The sequence below is a fragment of the Rhinolophus hipposideros genome (genome assembly GCF_964194185.1).
Source record: "Rhinolophus hipposideros genome assembly, chromosome: 12".
In the NCBI taxonomy this organism is placed as follows: domain Eukaryota; kingdom Metazoa; phylum Chordata; class Mammalia; order Chiroptera; family Rhinolophidae; genus Rhinolophus; species Rhinolophus hipposideros.
This window is the reverse complement of record NC_138058.1, coordinates 57031327-57051021: the sequence shown is the minus strand read 5'-3', so window position 1 is coordinate 57051021 and position 19695 is coordinate 57031327. Positions and strand designations below refer to the sequence as shown.

At 36.3% G+C, this 19695-nt stretch overlaps 1 protein-coding gene and 1 pseudogene across 9 annotated transcripts in view; one reads left to right on the top strand and one right to left on the bottom strand.

The window, feature by feature from the left end:
- LCLAT1 (lysocardiolipin acyltransferase 1) overlaps positions 1-19695 on the top strand; it is a 159342-nt gene that overhangs the window by 40827 nt on the left and 98820 nt on the right. For 5 of the 8 annotated variants that reach the window (XM_081067982.1, XM_081067984.1, XM_081067981.1 and 2 more), the window contains one exon: positions 12798-12966. The exons of 2 other annotated variants lie outside the window; for them this stretch is intronic. In XM_081067982.1, coding sequence (XP_080924108.1) covers positions 12802-12966 — 165 coding nt within the window. In that variant the 5' untranslated portion in view covers positions 12798-12801. Of the gene's footprint in view, positions 1-9027; positions 9104-12797; positions 12967-19695 lie in introns of all 8 variants that reach the window. One more of the 8 variants, XM_081067980.1, reaches the window with a different exon arrangement.
- Positions 7185-7975, bottom strand: LOC308506021 (ferritin heavy chain-like; annotated as a pseudogene). The gene is made up of 2 exons: positions 7913-7975; positions 7185-7824 (listed from the first exon to the last, which is right to left on the bottom strand). The product of its transcript is annotated as a ferritin heavy chain-like (transcript).

The window sequence follows — 19695 nt, the reverse complement described above, 5'->3', positions numbered from 1 at the left end:
GGGCGTATGTGGTTTTAAGTTTTATATCTTACAAGGAAACCTTGTGTAATAACAGGAAATACTTGAAATATAGTGAGTGTGCTTGCCATTTACACAGAAAAAAAATTGGTTACATTTTCATTAAAAAAATACTTGCTGTTAATAATTCATATTGTTGGAAACAATTTGGAAAAAGCAAAATCCAACAGAAATCTTGAGATTTTGGGAAAACTTCCTTGTGATTAACCAATCACCGTACAGTGTGCACCATAAAGAACAATGTATTTTTCTCTTTTGTCCTAGCTTGTCTGAGTACTGTTCTTCCTCCAGGCCCAGGCCTTGTTTGCACCTTAATTCCTCTGAATGTTTTGGTTCATTGTCTTAGCCATTAGTGATCCCTGTCTAATGGAAAGAGCGCTGGGCTGGTAACTAGAGATAGGAGGGCTTAGCCTAGCTCTGTCGTCATTGGCTGGGTCACTGTGAGCGCAAGTCAGGTCCCTTAAGTTTTCTTAACTTAAGAGAGCTCCTCACTTTCTTCATTGGTATAATGAGAGACTCATCTGTGAAACCAAAGATGTTTAAAGCCCAGTGATCTCAATTCTAGCTCTAGACTTCTTAGATTTTACAAATTGTCGCACATACAGATTTTTCATGAATTTGACACTTAATATATGCTTCCACGTACGAGGTGTGATTAAACAATACGATGAATGTTTAAATAAAAAAAATTATTATAGTAAAAGACACATTGCCATTAATCCCCCTCAAAATACTCCCCACGCTTCAAACACACTTATCCATCGTTCTTGCCACTTTCTGAAGCAGTTCTGGACGTCCTCTTTCATGAGTCTCTTTAGTTGCACTGTCATGGCTGCCTTGATGTCCTGAATCATTTTGACTTTGGGGAAGAGCCAAAGGTTGCATGGTGCCAGATCCGGTGGCTAAGGTGAATGAGGACACACTGTAATGTTTTAATTTGACAGAAATTGCTGTGTACCAGAAGCAGTGTGTGACACAGAGCATTGTCATGATGGAAGATGATTTACGGCACACTTTAAAACACGCCTTCTCTCAACCATAGCTTACACCTGACTGATTGCACCAAACAAGTTGAAACTTGTCACACAGTATTACTAAGGTTTGACACACCGCTTCCCATATTGAAGATCCCTGCCTTTCGGTTGGATGGCACTCGGCAGCAGCATTCACTGTATTTGTTGATCAGAAAGGAAAGGCTTCGTGTCACACATCATTTCTGGCATATGACAATTTCTGTCAAATAAAAACATTACGGTCCTCATCCACCTTAGTCAGCGGATCTGGCACCGTGCGACTTCTGGCTCTTCCCCAAAGTCGAAATGACCATGAAAGCTAAACATTTTGCATCGATTCAGGACATTGAGGCAGCTATGACAGCGCAGCTAAAGTTTTTGATCATACCTCATATTGCTTCCCTCTCCCTCTTTTCTTTTCAAATTTGTTCTTCTCTCTTCACCTGGATGATATGAGCCAGGAGGGTAAAGACTGTTACTCTTTGTGGCTGAAGATGGTTAGTGTTTAATAGTGCAAATATTATATGAGTTGTAATTATATGACTGTGGAATGACTAATTGGTAGTTCTCTGTTTGAGTGAAATAGTTGAAACAACTTGGTAAATTTACACAGATACTTTAACTTTCCCCCTTTTCTCTCTCTTTAAGAATATGCTTTTAACTAAAGTAGACAGGAATATAGTCAGAAATGAACATTCTGTTTTTGCTAACTTTTTAAATAATTGGGGTTTGTTTTTTTTTTTTTGCTAGAACTTTATTTACCATATGAGACTATATATTCCTTGGGCTCATTCCATATAGGAAGTGTTTCAGTAAGCTCTTTGTTTGCTTTCTGACAGTCTGTGTACCTCCATCACTTCGTTCTTTAATTATACATTTTACTGGCCAGCTCTGTGTCTCATGAAGGGAAAAGCAAAACGCGAACTTAAGCTTCAAGTTAATAGAGGTAAATGCTCTAAAGTAAATTGAATGATGGTTTTAAGTGACCTTTTTTAGGCCAAGGATCCTTGAGGGTGGGGGTGCCAGTGTGCTGTATTTTACTTAGGGTACTTTGTCATTCCTATCTCAATTTATGTTTTCAGTGGTTTTTAATTCGTAAAAATTTACTTTGTATGGCAACAGTAATTTGGCCATGAGTTATGGGTTATTTCTATCTCAACATTTAATCCTTTTAACTTTGATCATGGGATCGTGGAAAAATAGGCATAACTGGCATTACTGGCAAGCGGATTTATTTTGGCTACGCTTAGCGTCCTTTTCGCCTCCTCCTTTTCCCTCTCCCTTTGTCCCTTCCTTCTTTCCGTTTTGCTATGTAAGTATCAAATGGAAATGTTCTCTTTTTAAAACACCACGTAAAGGTCTGTTCCTCTTTGACCACCATCCGTAGTCACAGCCTATTCCACCTTCATAGAGGTGGTCATAATAACATCGGCGTGAACCTTCCTGCATAGCTCTATGTGTACTTGCATTTATCTGTGTAAACCATATAGCACAGGGTTCTTTTTTTTTTTTTACTGGGGTGAGGGTATGTGGTTCCCTCCTTCCAAAAATGGTATTCTTCTCTTTTTCACTTAGCAACATGTCGTGGAGAGTTGTTCATTTTAGAAAATATAGCTTGACCTCATTCTTTGCAGCCACTATGTAGTGTTTCATGATGTTGAATGTACAACTATTTATTTAGCCCTTCCTCCACTAATGGACATTTATGTTTCTAATTTGTTTTGTTATAGACAATGCTGCGATGAAACATCTTTATACTTGCAGTTGAGTATTTCCCTAGGATAGATACTTAGAAGGAATCCATAATGGTAGGCATATTCACAATTATAAGAGCTACTTATCAGTTTGCCCTCTCAAGTTTGTACTGCCTCCAGCTGTGGCAAAGATGCCAACAAATGATTTTTAGAATATCAAAGACAAAAGAGACATTTTTGCCAATCTATGAGGAAAAAATGGTGTTTTGTTTTAATTTTAATTTTCCTGAAAATAATGAGGTTGAACATTTTCTTATGTTTATTCACCATTTGTATTTTCTTCCTATAAATTGCATATATCAAATTGGATTAGTTATAAAGTATTCAGTTTAAATTATTATATAGTATAACTTTTTGGTAAATATTGTTGAAATATAAGATACATATAGAAAAGTGCATAAAACACGAAGTATACAGTTCAGTGAATTTTTAGAAAGTATACACCGTGTGTAACCAAATCCAAATCAAACACAGCATTCTCTAAGCCCTTCTATCCCTAGTGCTCCTTCTAGGTACTACCCCCCACCCCTCCCAGGATACCCAAGATACTTCTCACATTATAAATTAGTTCCTCTGGTTTTGAACTTTAGATAAATAGAATCATTTCTAAGTATATACTTTCTTCTTCTGTGTATTAACTTCTGAATACATTTTAAGTAAAAGAATTGCATCAGTGTTTAGAGAACTCTATTTGTACAGATAATTTCTTCTCTCACTAAACTTCAAAAGATAAGTAATGTCATTTTTATACAACCCTAGATGTCCTTATGCAGTTCTAAGAACTCCAGAGTGAACCCTCTTACCCCAGGAGTTAACAGACTTGTTTACTGAAATCCAGTTGATTGTTGAAAGTTCTTTTTGCTTAGTTTGGGTAGATCTGAGGTTTGACCCTATTCTGCTCTTTAACTATCTTGGTTTTTTTTCAATCAGAATTGTTAAACTGATTTCATTTTTGTCTAAGTGCTCTGTAACTTAGAATGCCTGCTTACCTTGGACCTTCTTTTAGTATCTCGGAAAGTGTTATTCTCTTGTGCTGCTTCAGGAAGTATGAAATTGTCTAGTTTGTCCCTTTTTTTGTTACTGTTTGCGCCATTTTCCCAAACAGGTAAACGTGACAGAGCAAACTTTACACCTTATCTTTTCAGCTTCCCCTGCCTATCTTATGAATCCTTAATTGATACAGAAAGGTATGTTAAGTTCTGTATTTTTGGCTTATTTTTGTTTGTTTCTTTTGGTGTTTTGCTTATTAAAGGAGTATACTTTTTTGTCTTCAGAATATCTTGAACGTAAATTCTAATATAAAATATTTAGTGATTTCCTGACCTTATGCTTTAGGAGAGACTTTTTTTTAATTTAAAGCAAGTAAAGATGAATAAGTCACTAATGGTGACATTCTTTTCAATTTATTTTTAATAAATTGCTTCCTAAAATTTCAAGTGATTTACAATAAAAAGATGTGATAATGCTAATAAGAATAACAATAAAAGATTGTAATGAAGAGAAAGATATATTAATAACCATCATCTTTGCTTCTGGAATTGAATGTTAAATTTAGCTACGAGCCACTGTCTTGAGAATTGAAAAGAAAACAAATTAAATTCTCATTGGGGGAAAAAGGAGCATACCATCAGGTGAGACAGATGTGTTTATGTTTCTAAATTCCAAAAAATGCAGCAGTATTCATCAGAATCAGGTCATGCAAATTAACATGCATTCAAGGATTTAAAAGTGTATCAGTGTAATTAGTTCATAAATATTTTACTTATGTTTGTGAAAAAACTAAATCAGTATGATTGTGTTTGGGTTGAACTATTCATCTAGATTACAAAGAGTAGTGCATAAAAAGTGTTTGGCTTAAATTATTTAAATAATGAACACAGTTAAATTCTTTCACAGTGTAATCTCAATAATCTGGCTGTAATTGTTTTAGCTATCTGGTAAGACATTTTTATTTTTATTGCTAAGTGATTATTTTGCAGTAATTATTACATATGCATATATATGCAATAATTGACATTAGTTTTCACACTTTCATTTTATGTATTTGTTTTGTCACTTGAATCATGATCAACATGCTTATTTTGGAAGTAGTCTTGGAAAAATTATAAACTTGTCTCATTGGTCTCAACTGATTCCCAAGGATTGTTTTTTCTGGTAGAGTATTTGACCAGGGATTATAACAAAGAGAGATAATTCTAACCTGGATTTATTAATGTGGTCTTAAAATGTTTATAATTAAAATATTTTTAATGGTAATGTAATGTGCTTATTCTTTATAAAAAATAGAGTAATGTAAAAGTACATGAGTTAAAAAGTGAAAGCTCTGTTACTTCCCTGTTTCCGCCAAGGATGGTAATCACTAAAAACGTTTTTGTTTTTGCTAATGTATCATATAATTAGGACAGTGTATGACATATGTTATGTGTGCGGATTGGCAAAAATATCTAAGTTTAGCCATTGATAGAATATTTTAAAAGTCATTGTTGGTGCAGCATTATTTACAATAGCCAGTATACGGAAGCAACCTAAGTGCCCATCAATAGACAATTGGATAAAGAAGATGTAGTACATATACTATGCAGTGGAATATTACTTGGCCATAAAAAAGAATGAAATCTTATACCATTTGTGACAACATGGATGGACCTAGAGGGTATGATACTAAGTGAAATAAGGCAGACAGAGAAAGACAAATACCATATGATCTCATGTATATGCAATCCAAAAACAAAATAAATGAACAAAGCAGAAATGACTTATAGATGCAGAAAATAAACTGATGGTTGCCAGATGAGAGGGGGTTTGGAGAACTGGGTGAAAAAGGTGAAGGGATTAAGAAATATGAATTAGTAGTTACAAAATAGTCATGGGGATATAAAGTACAGCACAGGGAATCTAGTCAGTAATATTATAATATTGTACTAGACTATAGTACAGGTGGGTACTAGACTAATTGGGAGGGTCACTTTGTAAATTATATAAATGTCTAACCTCTATGCTAAACACCTAAAACTAATATAAAATAATATTGAATGTCAACTGTAATTGGAAAAAAAAACTAAATAATTAGGTTTTACTTCAATATCCCAACTTTTATTCACTACTTTTATTGTATATTTTATTTGCTGTTGAATTTGTCATCTCTGAAAAAAAACAATTTTCTCTCAATCTCATTGAGAATATTATTTTTATTAAATAATTTAATAGTAATAAAAAGTTTCATTTAAAAAAAGTAGCCACCATCCTTAAGAAATAGAATATTGCCAGTACCCTAGAAGCCACCTATGTCTCCCCATCATGAGAACTATTATCCTTTTATGTTGCTCATTATTTTTCTTTAATTTTTTACCGTGGATGTATGTATACCGAAACAGTATATTTATGAAAACTTTTTTGAAAAGTTGAGAAGTTAAGCATAATGTAACACTGCCACTAAGATGAAGACTCCTAGAAGTACAGTCTCTGCGTGATAGTCTGATCTCAGCTTCCCAGAGGTGACTAGAGCCTTTTCTGGGGAAGGTAGTGGGCAAGTTCATGTGTAAATGAGTCTTGGAAAACCACAGTCAAGAGCTCACCACAGTCATGGCATCTGGCAGGACTCTGCAGGTATTGGTAGGATCCTTTTACAGTCTTAAATTTACAGTTCCACTGTGGCATATCGCTTCCTCCACTGAATGCATAGGAGGTAAGTAGAGCAGAATAAAGGCCTGTTGAGATTAGGATACTGGACAGTTGGCCAAATTATTACTACCTAATGACTTGTGGGTTTTGTTTGACACCAGCCTTAAAGTATTCAAATTTCAACTTTGAGTTTCAGCAAAATTGCAGCTTGCTTACATGTCAGGGACCTTTGGGTTGTTCATGGGTAGTTGAGTATGTGGGTGTTAAATATGCAAATATCAAGAGCCTTCCGTAAAGTACCTGGCAAATAGTAGGTGCTCCAAAGGCAGCCAAGAAGGATAGGCCTTTGAGAGTGTTTTCCCAGCTTCCTCACCTGTAAGCATCCGGGTTAAAGTGCTGTGGTCGTGATCGTCAGGCCGTCGAGTGGTGGAGCTGGGTCGTGTGAGCCTGGTTCACGGACCTCTCTGACACCAGCATCCGTCAGTGCTGGGATTGTTGCCACATTTCCCGTGCACTATTTTACAGGATAGAGAAGCGGATTGCTCTTAGACTCTTAATAAAACTAATCTATATATTGATTGAGTGCATGCTTCTATGTACCATATGACTACTTTTTCTGGAGGGGTACCAAATTATTTGAAGGAATGATACAAATGAAAGAACATGAGTACATGATTTGGTACAACTTACAGAAAAGATAAAGGAACCCCAACATGCATGTACTGCTTTGGTGACCAGGGTAGTCACCCCTGTGGCTATTGGAAGCTGGCCAAAGGCTTTAGTTTTCATCATGGACTCTCAGGGTGTGCTTGTCAAAGAGATATTCTGCCATGCCAGATTCGGGGCCCACCCATCTTGCACAAGGTGGTAACATAGTCACCCAATTCTTTGATGGGTTTCACCTGTTCATTCAGTAATGAGTCTCAGTGAGTCAGTGGCTAGTTTGTGCAATTCCAGTAGGGACTGATTCACTTTTCCCCAAGTGTAATGCACATTCCATTGCATTCAGCCCATTCTGCCAGTCGTCACCGTTGGGTTTCTTGATATCCTGAAGGAAGAGCCCCCTCACTGGTTCTGCAGCTTCATTATTTTTTCAGCATCTTCCTTTTCCTCATGCGATTGATGAAAAAAAGTGTTTGGCAAAGTTCTTCAAAGCCACACCTTCAGGGTCAAAGTAGTAAAGAAATGGAGAGGTGGAGGTGGGAGGTGTAGAGCTCCAGGTTGATCTGGTGGTTGATGGTGGCCATGGCCTCCGGGTCCTGGTGGTAGTTCTGGTACACCTGCGAGAAGGACACGTCATCATGGCGGGTGGCTAAGGAGAGGCAGCTGCGTGGCTTTGCAGTGACGGACCGGTGGCCGGGGCATTGGGGCTGTCTGAGGGTGCTGTGAGGAGGTGACGGAGGACTGGATCCGAGCAGCTAGCCCAGATGGGGGACGAGTGCCAGGTTCCGTCCAAGTGCTGGAAAGCTGGAAACCGTGGCGACTGTTGCCGAAGACTGCCTGTACCGTATTGCTGTTAACATTTATTCTAAAGCACGAGTCATATGCCTTAGGTTTTTTCCCAGCCATGGTGGGATGCTAAAGGTGTCACCTTTAACATGGCTGTCCTGGCCTGTTTGTGTGCACTGTCCCTAGGATGCGTGCCCTTGTGATTTCCTGCAGCTCCCCAGGGTGTATCCTATACTCCGTTACTATCTAATGAGTTACAGTTCCCTGCTTACATCATGCTGTTTCAAATTTCTGTGACTCTGCATGTTTTATGTTACTGCCTGGAATAATCTCTCCCCTCCCCCAAACTCTCATCCTCCAAGAGTCTAATGTCTTCTTTAATCCCTTTTAGCAGAGTTCATCTAGCCTCACTTTTATCTATTAAACACCTGTTGCATACCTCTGTTACACCTCTATTACAGCACGTATCACACTGAATTGCAGTAATTTCTTGGCATACTGAGCTTCACTATTAGCATATGAGAGAAATACTAGTTAACATTTGAATTATGTGAATAAAATAACTAAAGCGATTTTATGAAGTACAGTGTGTTTTCCTTACTGAGCAAGCAACTATAGGCATTCCCCATGGATTCCTTGAGACCTTGTCAAGAGTATCCTCCCACATTGTCATAGTTTAGGAATAATGTATGCAACTGAGTAAGAGTGGGCTTTGTTTTGGTTCCTGTGCTCTATTTTGCCTTTGTTTGGTAATGCAATCATTTTTGAACTGCAGATAATTAGACAACATTGGCAAGCACTGGAATCAGAATCACATTATGAGCTAGGCAGTTAGTGGGGTAAGAAGATCTTATTAACTCATTGAAGGGAAAGTGGTTTTATAGGATAAAGGTCTTGGGTTACACGGAAATAGGCCTAACTTTTTGAGAGGATCAACGGTTTAGTATTCTGTATTGGTTTTGGGCAATAAAATGGATATGCCATTTTAAAACTATGATTATTCCTTTTCCAAATGGCTTTTTTATGGAGAATACCATAAGTATTATACAAGGAATATTAAATTGCAGTTGTCTGTAATTCTCGGTGCTGTGGCCTTTATTTTTTATTTTAATGGATTTTAAAAGATTAGATGTTTAATTTACCTGTTATGTAACCAGAATTTCTTCCAGCAGAAGCCGGGACCCTCGCCTTTGGCCGCCTCAGGGTTTTTTGTGTGCTATACGTTGTTGGGTGCTAGGGAATGTTAAGGTAAGAGAGGCGTCAGGTTTCCTCAGATTGTTTCTGGGAACTTCTAAAATTTGGAATGATTTTTGTAAGAGGTATTAAAAATTTGGTTGAGGATTGTGACATCTTTATTTTATAGACAAATTGTTTTAAAGTGCATTTAATTATAGAAGTCATGTATTCTTGAAAAAGAAGCATAGTGTAGCACTTTAGACTGAGCATGGACTGTGATACCACACTACTTGGGTTCAGATCTCAGCTCTGCCATTTACTAGCTGTATAATCTGGAGCTATTGAACCATCTGGTGCCTCAGGAGCCTTATATATAAAAGGTGGGGTAATGAAATTATTTTCACTATGGGATTATTGGGAGTGTTAAACAAGTTCACATGTGCATAAAATATATTTCCGATATTTTGTAAAATATATGAAACAGAACCTGGCATATTCTGAAAAGCATATTTTTAAAACTTATTTTTTAATCTATATACAGAAAACAAATCACTTTTTAAATGTATGTTCTGTGAGTTTCAACACATGCATAGTCTTGTAACCGTCACTGCAATCAGGAAACAGAACAATTTCCTTAGCCCCCAAACTTCCCTTGTACTGCCCCATCACACCTTCTCCTCACCCCTAACCTTTGGCAACCCCACTGCTGTGTTTCCCTCTCTTAGAGTTTTGCCTTTTCCAGAATGTCATACAAATGAGATCATACAGTAAAAATGAAATCATACCTTTCGAGTCCCGCCTCCCTCCCTCCCTCATTCAGCATAATGCATTTGAGACTAACCCAAGTGACTGCGTATTATCAGTTGTTTGTCTGTATTACTGAGTTGTATTCCATGCTGTGGATATACTGCAATTTGATAACCCATTCACCCCCTGACCAACATGTGGGCTGTTTTTAGTTTGGGGCAATTATGAATAGTGCTGCTGTAAACAATTTTGTACAGCTTTTTGTGTCAACGTGAGTGTTCATTTGCCCTGGATATTCAGTAGTGGGATTGCTGGGTAAGTGTACAGTTAACATTTGAAGAAAATGCCCAAACTTTTCCACAGTAGTGTGCCATTTTGCATCCACCCCTCCCAGCAGTGTGAGTTCTGATTGCCCTGCTTCCTCACCAGCACTTGATATTGCCAGATTTTAAAATTAATTTTAGATATTGTAAATAAATGTGTAGCTAGCATAATTCCTAGCCAAGTTTGTCTATCCAACCCTTGAGACTTGGAAGAAGTTATGGAATGGGGCTAGATGAAATGTAGGACCAGGGAGGAGTTCATAAGGAGGAGATGGAGGGACCATTAGATTTGGGAGAGCTTACTGTGTCTGTCACAGTCACTGTTGTATCCCCAAATGACTAGCGCAGTGGCACACAGTAGGAATCTCCTTGTACATTTATTGAATCATTGAACAAATGATTGAGAGGACAGGGAAGAAACAGTAGCAGGATGGAAAATCATTTTTGATTAGACTTGGTCTAACTAATCCCAGTATAGTCAAGTGACACATCCCTTTAAATCTCTTGGTCTATGTTTAAATACATGTTTAAAAGTTGACTCAGTTCTCTGGTGCTGAGCCCCTTTGCAGGAGACAGCAGAAGGCACAAAAGATTTGAGGCTACTCACTGGTTTTGTGGATTTAGAAAAGTCAACTTATTCTTTGGTACTCAGCTTCATCGCTGTAAAATAAAAACATTTTATTTGATTATAACTATACCTTTTTTCTTATAATCACATCAAACGCGAGATATTAATAGTTTGGTTAAGTGAGGAAGAAGCATGTTTGAGCCTTTGACATGGGGGTGGGGAGCAGTTATATATGAATATATCGTGAAGTGCAGCTCATCAGGGAGTTTAGGGGTGTGTCTAAACATAACGCTACCTGATGGCTAATTGGCAGAAACAAACAGAGAGAAAAATGTAGTTACAGGGTTTTCAAGGAGTAGCAGCGTGGCAGGAATTTTTTTGGTGGGGTATAAAAGGAAGTAGGGGTTGAGAATTTTGGATTTGGAACCTTTTTATTTCCTATTAAGAAAAGCTTTAAGTTAAATGAAAAACTGGAGAGAAGTTGCGTTATGTCTTTTAATACAAAGAGGAGGGCCTGAGCCTCAGAGAAATCAAAGCTGAGGATATGTAATAAATAACACATATACCATTCTGGGTCCTGTATGAACATATTGCTTGACTCTGCTCCCCAGTGGACTTTTTCTCTGCTCTCATGCCCGCACCTCACTTCTTAGAGGTTCAGATCTAGAGTTTAGCAAAAAACCCAGTTCTTAGCAGATATTTATTGTTTGTACTTCGAAGGATTTTGTACACACGCTGTCAAGTATTGGTAGTATTTAATAATATACTCATTATCTAGGTAAACTTGATTCTGTGCCGGTAAGGGATTTGACCTGTTTTGCTGTTTGTCTGATATTTTTTTAAAGCACCATGACATTTGAAATTTTATTTCCTGTTGTGATTCTTTTTAAGTAATCGGAGGTCTTGCTCACTGGACTACCTTTTTTTAGTATATAAATTTTAAGGCCATTATTGTTTTTTGTAGTTTTAAGGTTTCTAATAGTTTTATTATCCCAAGGTAAACCATATTTTTGTGCTAATATAGTTTAGGTTGTAAAATCAAATGTTTGATTATTCATTTTAGATTGTGTTTCCAACAGTTTGTTTTAAAACATCAATATCATGTTCTTCTGGTTATGAGGACTCCCAAAAGTACAGTCATCCCTTGGTATTTGTAGAGGTCTGAGAACCAGTCCCCCATGGGTACCAGAATCCGAGGAGGCTCAAGTCCCTTATATAAAACGCCATAGTGTTTGCATAGAACCACGCACATCCTCCTGTATGCTTTCAATCATCTCTAGATTACTTACAATACTAAATACAATGTAAATTCTATGTAAATAGTTGTCATACTCATATAAGGCAATAATAACAGGAAAAAAAAGTCTGTACATTTTCAGTACAGACGCAACCCGTCATAGACCTAACTACGTAGTACAACTACATCAGCAACAAGATACCATTTCCCCCCCAAATATATTCAGTCCGTGGTTGAATCTGCAGATGTAGATAGAACCCGTGGATATGGAATGCTGAGTGTAATCCTTTGGTAAATAGTTTAGGAAAGAGAGTGAAGAGTCTGACTACTTTTTAACCTTTCAGCTCATAAAGAGCCAGTTTAAGCCCCATTGACTAAAGATATTTCAGATTCTAATGTAAATGATTACCATTTCTTGATTAAAAATCTTTTCTTGGTGCACTCTGTAAACTTGTCATCACTTTTAAGCATAGTCACCCTTAGGAAGCTATTCTGCAGTTCTTAGTTCATTAAGAATTTTTATAGTAATACATAAAAACCTTTGGAATATTTTAAGATTTTTCTGTTGGATGACATCCTGGAAAAGAAAATACACAGGTTTATGTTAATACTAATAAACAGATAAAAAACAAAGTCTTCGTGAACAAGACAACTTTATTTTGGGAGGTCAGACATATTAATATCTGTATTAATTTCTAATGTAGTGACAGCTTGTTAGACCTGTAGGACATGTAAGAGGGTCACATCTATGGTATTCAAGTTTTTATATCCTTTATCAGTACCTTTTCTGGAGCCCTATAATTAAAGATTATTATATGCATCATTCTGAAATTGAATTTGGGCAATTACATGTATAGTAACAAAATATATCCCTTTTTTAATATCTTTCAGAATCATGGTGTCATGGAAAGGGATTTACTTTATACTCAGTCTGTTTTGGGGCAGCTTTTTTGGAAGCATTTTCATGATGGGTCCCTTTTTACCTTTGATGTTTGTAAACCCATCTTGGTATCGCTGGATCAACAACCGCCTTGTGGCAACCTGGCTCACGTTTCCTGTGGTAAGTTACACACCAGAGAAGGAGATCTCTACCAAAGTGGCCCAAGCTGTTGATTTTTACTTTGTTAGAGTCAGATTTTGTCAAACGTTAGATGTAAGTTCTTCCTGTTATTTAAGAGGTGCATTAGAAGTTAAAGGGGGATATGCAAAAACGAGAGAGTTAAAAATAATTTATGTCCTGGAGTAAAATAATGAAGAGATATTTAAAAATTGAATTTTTTCCACATATTTTTTTTTTTGCTTTTCCTTCATTGAGGCATGGTTTACATATAGTAAAATACACAAATCTAAAGATTCAGATTGAAGACTTTGTATTTCCATTTATTTTCCATTTTATTTCGCATTTCCATTTATTTTACAAGACAATGACAAAAATTAAGAGTTAGATAAACTGTTTTTTAAACTTGTGATACTGTTGTGCCTTATTTAATTCTTCCCAGTAGCCACAGAATTTAGGAATAAAGTGATTTGCTATCTGTGGGCCAGGTTAACAACATCTGTAAAGTAAAAGTGCATGCAAACTGTGTAGTAGAGTCTTAGCACAGCTAGATAGATATTCTCTGCAAAGTCAGTGCATACTGCTCTTAGTACGTCTCCCTCTGATCCTGAGCGGGAGACTTCCTGTAGGATTCCAGTTCAGACTGTAAAGGTTTCCATCCTTTTCTCTTGCTGTGGATCAGCAGTGCCTTCTTTAAAAATGGAGTGGTGTGTGTGCACCTTTTATCTTAAATAGGCTGTATTTCCTGGGAGTGTTCTGTACCTTCTTTTTCCCGAGCAATGTCTAGAACTTAGTATTACTGGGTTAATTGATCTGTTACGGTAGAGGTGATAAGTATAATACCTGAAAAGGAAAACTAGAAAGAATCCTCTTCCCTTTGTTGGAAGATCTTCTTTACGTTTCTTTTGAATTGTCTGTTTCCCCTCAAGCAGACTGCCATTATTATGTTTGTAGAGAGGGGAATATCATGCTGATGTTGTAGAGCCCTCACTTGAAGATAGATTGGGAAACATTTTCAGACAGTGGTGAGTGTACCTACCTTGATGGAGTAGATAGTTCTTAAAAATTTCCGGTAAATTGAATTTTAATAAATCATTAATAGTGTATCCTTCTTTTCATATCTAAAAAGGAATCCTGTGATGAATAATTTTACAAATTACATTTGTTCCCTGCCTACAAGGTTAATTTGTTTTAAAATTTTTATTCAGATATACCTTTTATGAAACATGGTACTGTTAAAAGTAGCCCACCTACCTCTCTCTATCCCTCCTTCTTCTTCCTTCTTTTCTGTATTTACTTAATGCTGCCTGTTCTAGTAGCACAAAGAAAGGGACAGCATATTGGTAGATAACAAATAGTTGTGGTATGGTTGCATATTTAATTCAAATGTAAGGAGAAGAATTACAGGATTTTGTTAAAAGGAAAAATCAAAGTAAAAACCCAAGGGTACTGATAATCATAGCTGTTGACCACTTATATGGCAGATGTTGTGCTAAATGCTTTAGGATGATAGCTTCATTTCAGGTGCCACCATTATCCCTATTTTACAGAAGAGGAAATAGAAGCTTTGAGAAATTAATTTGCCGAAGGTCACACACAGAAGCATGTTATTTAAGCACAGCTGAGATTAAGCCCAGATTGTCTGTTGCCATTAGAGCCTTAGGTGATAGGAAGAATTTCAAGACTTGGTCTGTGTCCCATGGAGCCTTAACAGAAGTTCACTGGTTCCTCTTGATTGTTTCAAAAGAGGAGATTTGGAGTTCTTTCAAGCCAGGAATGCCTGACTTGAGAAAAATTATCTGAGAAACTGATAACTAGTAACAAAATCAATCTCAGTAATTGATGATTACCTCATAGTGGAAGAGGAAAGTTGGCAAGAAATAGCCACAGAAAGCCTTCTCTTTTGCTAGAGAAGCCAAAGACCTAGAACAAGGTACATATTAATAAATATTTGTTGGATGAATAGACAAACATAAAGAAGTTTTAAGGTCAAACTGCCCAAACTTTGGCATCAGAGTTATGCTGGCTTCATAAAATGAGTTGTGCAGTATTCTCTCCTTCTCTATTTTTGAAAGAAAATTATACATATAATTTATAAGTTTTTTTGAGTTGTGGTTTAGGGATTACATAATGTGTCCTTAGTGTATCACGGTCCACTTAGAATTAATATTTACTACATTGTGTAAAATTTAAGAATCTTATAACAGTGTAGTGCATTTATTCTTACGTTCTTCATGCTGCTGTTGTCATATTACACCATTTACATAATTAACTACATAATGCAATTATAAATTTTTGCTTTAAATAATCATGTCTTTTAAAGAAATTAGAAGAAAAATTATAGTCCTTTGTATTTATTTAAATATTTTCTATTTCTAGTCTTCTTTATTTATTAGAGTAATATATATAAATTCTTCATATGTTAGAGTTTCCATCTAATATAGGTGGAAATTCTGCAGGCCTTTTCCCTTCAGCCTGAAGAATTCCTTTAGCTTTTCTTGTAATGAGGGCTCCCGTAGCTGAATTGTTTTCATTTAATTGAAATTTTCCTTATTTCTCCTTCATTTTTGAAGGATAATTGTTGCTGACTATAAAATTTCTGGGGCGACATTTTTTTTTCCTTTCCATACTTTCAAGTTCTGTCTTACGGCTTCCATTGTTTTTGATGAAAAGTTAGCCATCATACATACTCTTGCTTTCCTCTATGAAATGTGTCATTTTTCTCTGTTTGCTTTCAAGACTTCTCTTTCTCTTTGTGTTCAATGGGCTTCTTAGATCTGTAGTTTAGTCTGTTCATTTTCTCCAATTTGGGCCATTACTTCCATATACTTTTCTGCCTGCTTCTCTTTCGCATCCCCTTTTGGGACTACAGTTATATGTGTATTAGATTTTTTATAGTGTCACACATGACACCAAGTTCACTGGTCCTTTCTTCTGCTGTTTTCTTCACATAGTGGATTTCTATTTAAAATACTGTCGTTTTAAATTATAGAATTTATATTAGGTTCCTTGTTGATTTAATTACTTTCTGAGATTCTTCATCTGTTTATTCATTAGAGCATATTTGCCTTTAAGTCAGCTGGGTGGTAGGTAAGTCACCATTTACTCTGTCAAGGCTGGAAGCAGCAGTCACCCTCCTTATTCTTTTTATATTTTCCTTCCTGGAAAAAATATTTTGCATTGAATATTTGTACAATTCCTACATTACCAGTATGGATCCTCCATGTTCTTTTAGGCAAAATTTATTTTTCCTATCTTAAAGAAGGGTGTTTTGTTTTGTCACTTTTGTTTATTTCAAAAGTAGTTAGCAGGATCCCTGACTATTCACCCAACAACTCCTAAGTGTCCACCATGTGCCAAGCATTCTGATAGGATATAATTATGAACAGGACAAATATGACCTCTGTCCATCTGAAGATACTAGTCCTTCTACCTAAAATAACTTTCTAAGTCGTAGATTTACGCAGCTTGACTAGCTTCTTTTCTGTTTTCATTTGACTGCAAGACTGTTTCCTTTGTTAGAGGACAGAAGTTAATTTCCCAGGTCATGAATTTTTAGAGTTAGATTTTTAAATCAACTTTAAAGCTATGAAGTCCAGTGTTTCGTTGAAGCCCGCAAACATACCGTTTAATATAAAATATACAACTTGTGGTATTGCTTAGCCACTGTCAGTTGCTTATTTACAAAGTGAGCCTTTCTCCATAAAATATTTATATTAAGTAAAATAAGCATGTTTTCAGTCCATACAAAATTAACTATCATGAGTGGATTTTTCTAAAAAGTTACCTACATCTGAATGTTAAATAATTCCACTTATAATCATTAATAAAACCAAAGACATTTTGTTTTGATAATTAACTTTTTCAAGTCATTTACATAACTTCTTTTAGGTTTTTTATTTCATCATCTGTAAAATAAGGACATTAGAGTAGATGATCTTTGAGATCCATTCTAGATCCAGCATTGTATATCTAATTCTAAAGCCAACATTTAGAGGTAAATGATTTTTTGGTAACAGTCATATATTGGTACTACACGTCATTTTCTTTAATATCATCAGTTTTACACATTACATAATCTTTTGATTATGAATCACGTGTTTTTGGCTGAACCTCTCTACTAAAACCTTAAAAGAGTTTTGAGAATTTTCCTGTAGTTACTACATCAGTAGAAATCATTGCAATTGTAATACTTTACAGTGTCCAATCAGTCTGATTTATATTGGAGAGCCAGTGTAAGCACAGTGCCTATTGGTATAGACATTGGAGACAGACATTTGGTTTCACTATTGGCCTTATCACTTTCTAGTCATTTGAAGTTGGCTAAGCTATTTAGTTTCTCTAAATTTCTCTTCCTTCATCTCTAAAAATGGGATACTAATACTGTCTACATATGTCAGAAAGTTACCGTGATGACTAAATGAGATAATAATATAGCCTTTGTAAAGTTTGCTACTATATTAGTTTTAGGGGGTAGGCTAAATTGTATTAGGTTGGTGCAAAAGTAATTGCGGTTTAAAAGGTTAATAGTTGTGAAAATCGCAATTACTTTTGCACCAACCTAATACTATCAAAGAAAATTCAAAGTACAGTGAGTGGTTTGAATCAGGTAGAACTTTAACTTTATTTATCCATAGGTGTAGGTTGGCAGGGCAGCTGTGCCCTCTGATGTCAGTCAAGGACTCAGATTCCTTCCACCCAGCCTGGCATGATGTCCTCCTCTGTATGTCCTAGCTGGTCACTGCCATTTCTTTGCCTTCCTCTTCAGTAAGTGGGGAGGGAGGAAGACCGGAGCAAGTATGTTTCTTTTAGACTGGTGAACTATTACAAGGTGCACATAGCGCTCTTGCTCACTCATTGGTAAGAACAGCTAAAAGCTGTAATGGAATCTGGGAAATGGACTCTTTTTTTTTTCCCTAAGAAGTAATCATTAAAATGTATTATTCTGGAAGAAATGCTGGATTGTATTGGACAAATTCTGCCATAGCTGCTTCTAGTACTATTACTACTAGTACTATTACTATTACAGCAGAATTATACTATACAGCTGTTTACATTATATAATTTCAATTACATGCACTAGGAATGGTGAGGGAAGAGTAGAGAGATAAGTTATTAAACGTAGTGTTCCCTCTGAACCTCCACTTCACGTGAGGTGACGTAGGAAATGTGAGTGGTTCTGTGCTGAGTATGATTCATGTGTTTAAAATAACATGTAAACCAATCGCATAATCTGATGGTCAGCTGGAGAAATCGGGTCCAACATTTAGAAAACACCAGCCGAGCTGGACTTTGTGATCATGTGCTAATCTCTTGTGAGGCATCTGCCTGTGAGATTTTCAAGGGTAATCTCAGCTGTTCCTGACGTTTGCCTCATTATCTGACTTGAGAACTTAATACATAGGCAAGGTTCAACCATCTCCATAGTATTGTATTGGTATATATTTGAAAAAACTTCTATTACCTAGCTGTTTAACTCGCTGCCTTACTAGTAACAGAGTATCAGGTGGAGAGTCTTCCAGTTAAGAAATGTATTGAGGTTGAATCTCTTACAGCTAGTTTACAGGAAATTGGTGTTCTAGTTTGCAACAGTGAACATCTCCGCTCAAAGAAATGGAGAAAAACTGTCGGGGTGTCTTATATGACTGTTTATTTCATACTTTTACGAGGTGCGATAGGAGTTTTTATTTTGAACAAATAGTAGAATAGGTCATTTTCTTTATTCAGAAGGAAGTTAATCATGTTCCCCCGTAGGTGTACTTTATTTTAAGCAATCCCCAACAGTTAAAAATAGTTTTCACTAAAAATAAGTTAGAGAAATGCACTTAGACTAATTATTGTTCACAGAAATAATCACAAAATGATCTCTTTTAGAAGTTTCTCTTATGCATTGAAATGATTTCATGGACAAGATTTTTCTTGTCTTACTATTTTTAAGGAGCACATTTTTCTGTGTTAAATGAGGTACCACAGTAGAATCTTTTAGAGTCTTAGAGTTAGATGAGATGTAGAGGTCACCTACATTTTGTTTGGTTAACCTACAAGAATCCCTTCTAGAACAGTCTGTCGCATGACCAGTCTCTCAGAACATTTCTATAATGGGGAGTGCATGTCTTTGTTCATTTAATTTTTGGATAGTGTTATTCAGTATTATACTGTCAGGGTCGAACTTTGCATGTGCCCAGAGCAGTTTTTGCTTCTCAAAACTGAGTCTTTTGAACTGTCCATTTGTTAGCTAATTACCTGGGATTATGAAAACTACTTGGAGTTCTGTCCTTTCACCTTAAATCATGATTTAGGAATTTAGAGGTCATTTTCTAACTCTCCACTCAGTACACAAGTCTCTTGTACAGCCTAGTGATTCCATTCCAGTCCTATAACCAAACAGGTGTTCAACAAACGCAGACTCATAGATATAATTTCTGTCTCGACTGTTTCTCTTAAGAAAAGCAGTGCTTAGTGTTTGATGAGTGACTTGGGATTGCAGAGCCTCAAATAGCTAAGGATTTGAGGAGCGGGGCCCAAGCTGAGTCGGAAAAGACAAAGCAGACTTGGAGATGAGGAATGTCACAAAGTTGTTCTTACCTCAGACTAAATAAAGACCCATTGGAATGATAAAGGAGAGCATGGGGCATGAGGACAAAACTGATTCTATGTGCTCATGAAAGGAATCTCTCATTTTAATGTTTTCATATAGGGTGGAACACATGTAGGTAGTAAGTAGTGGTTTGG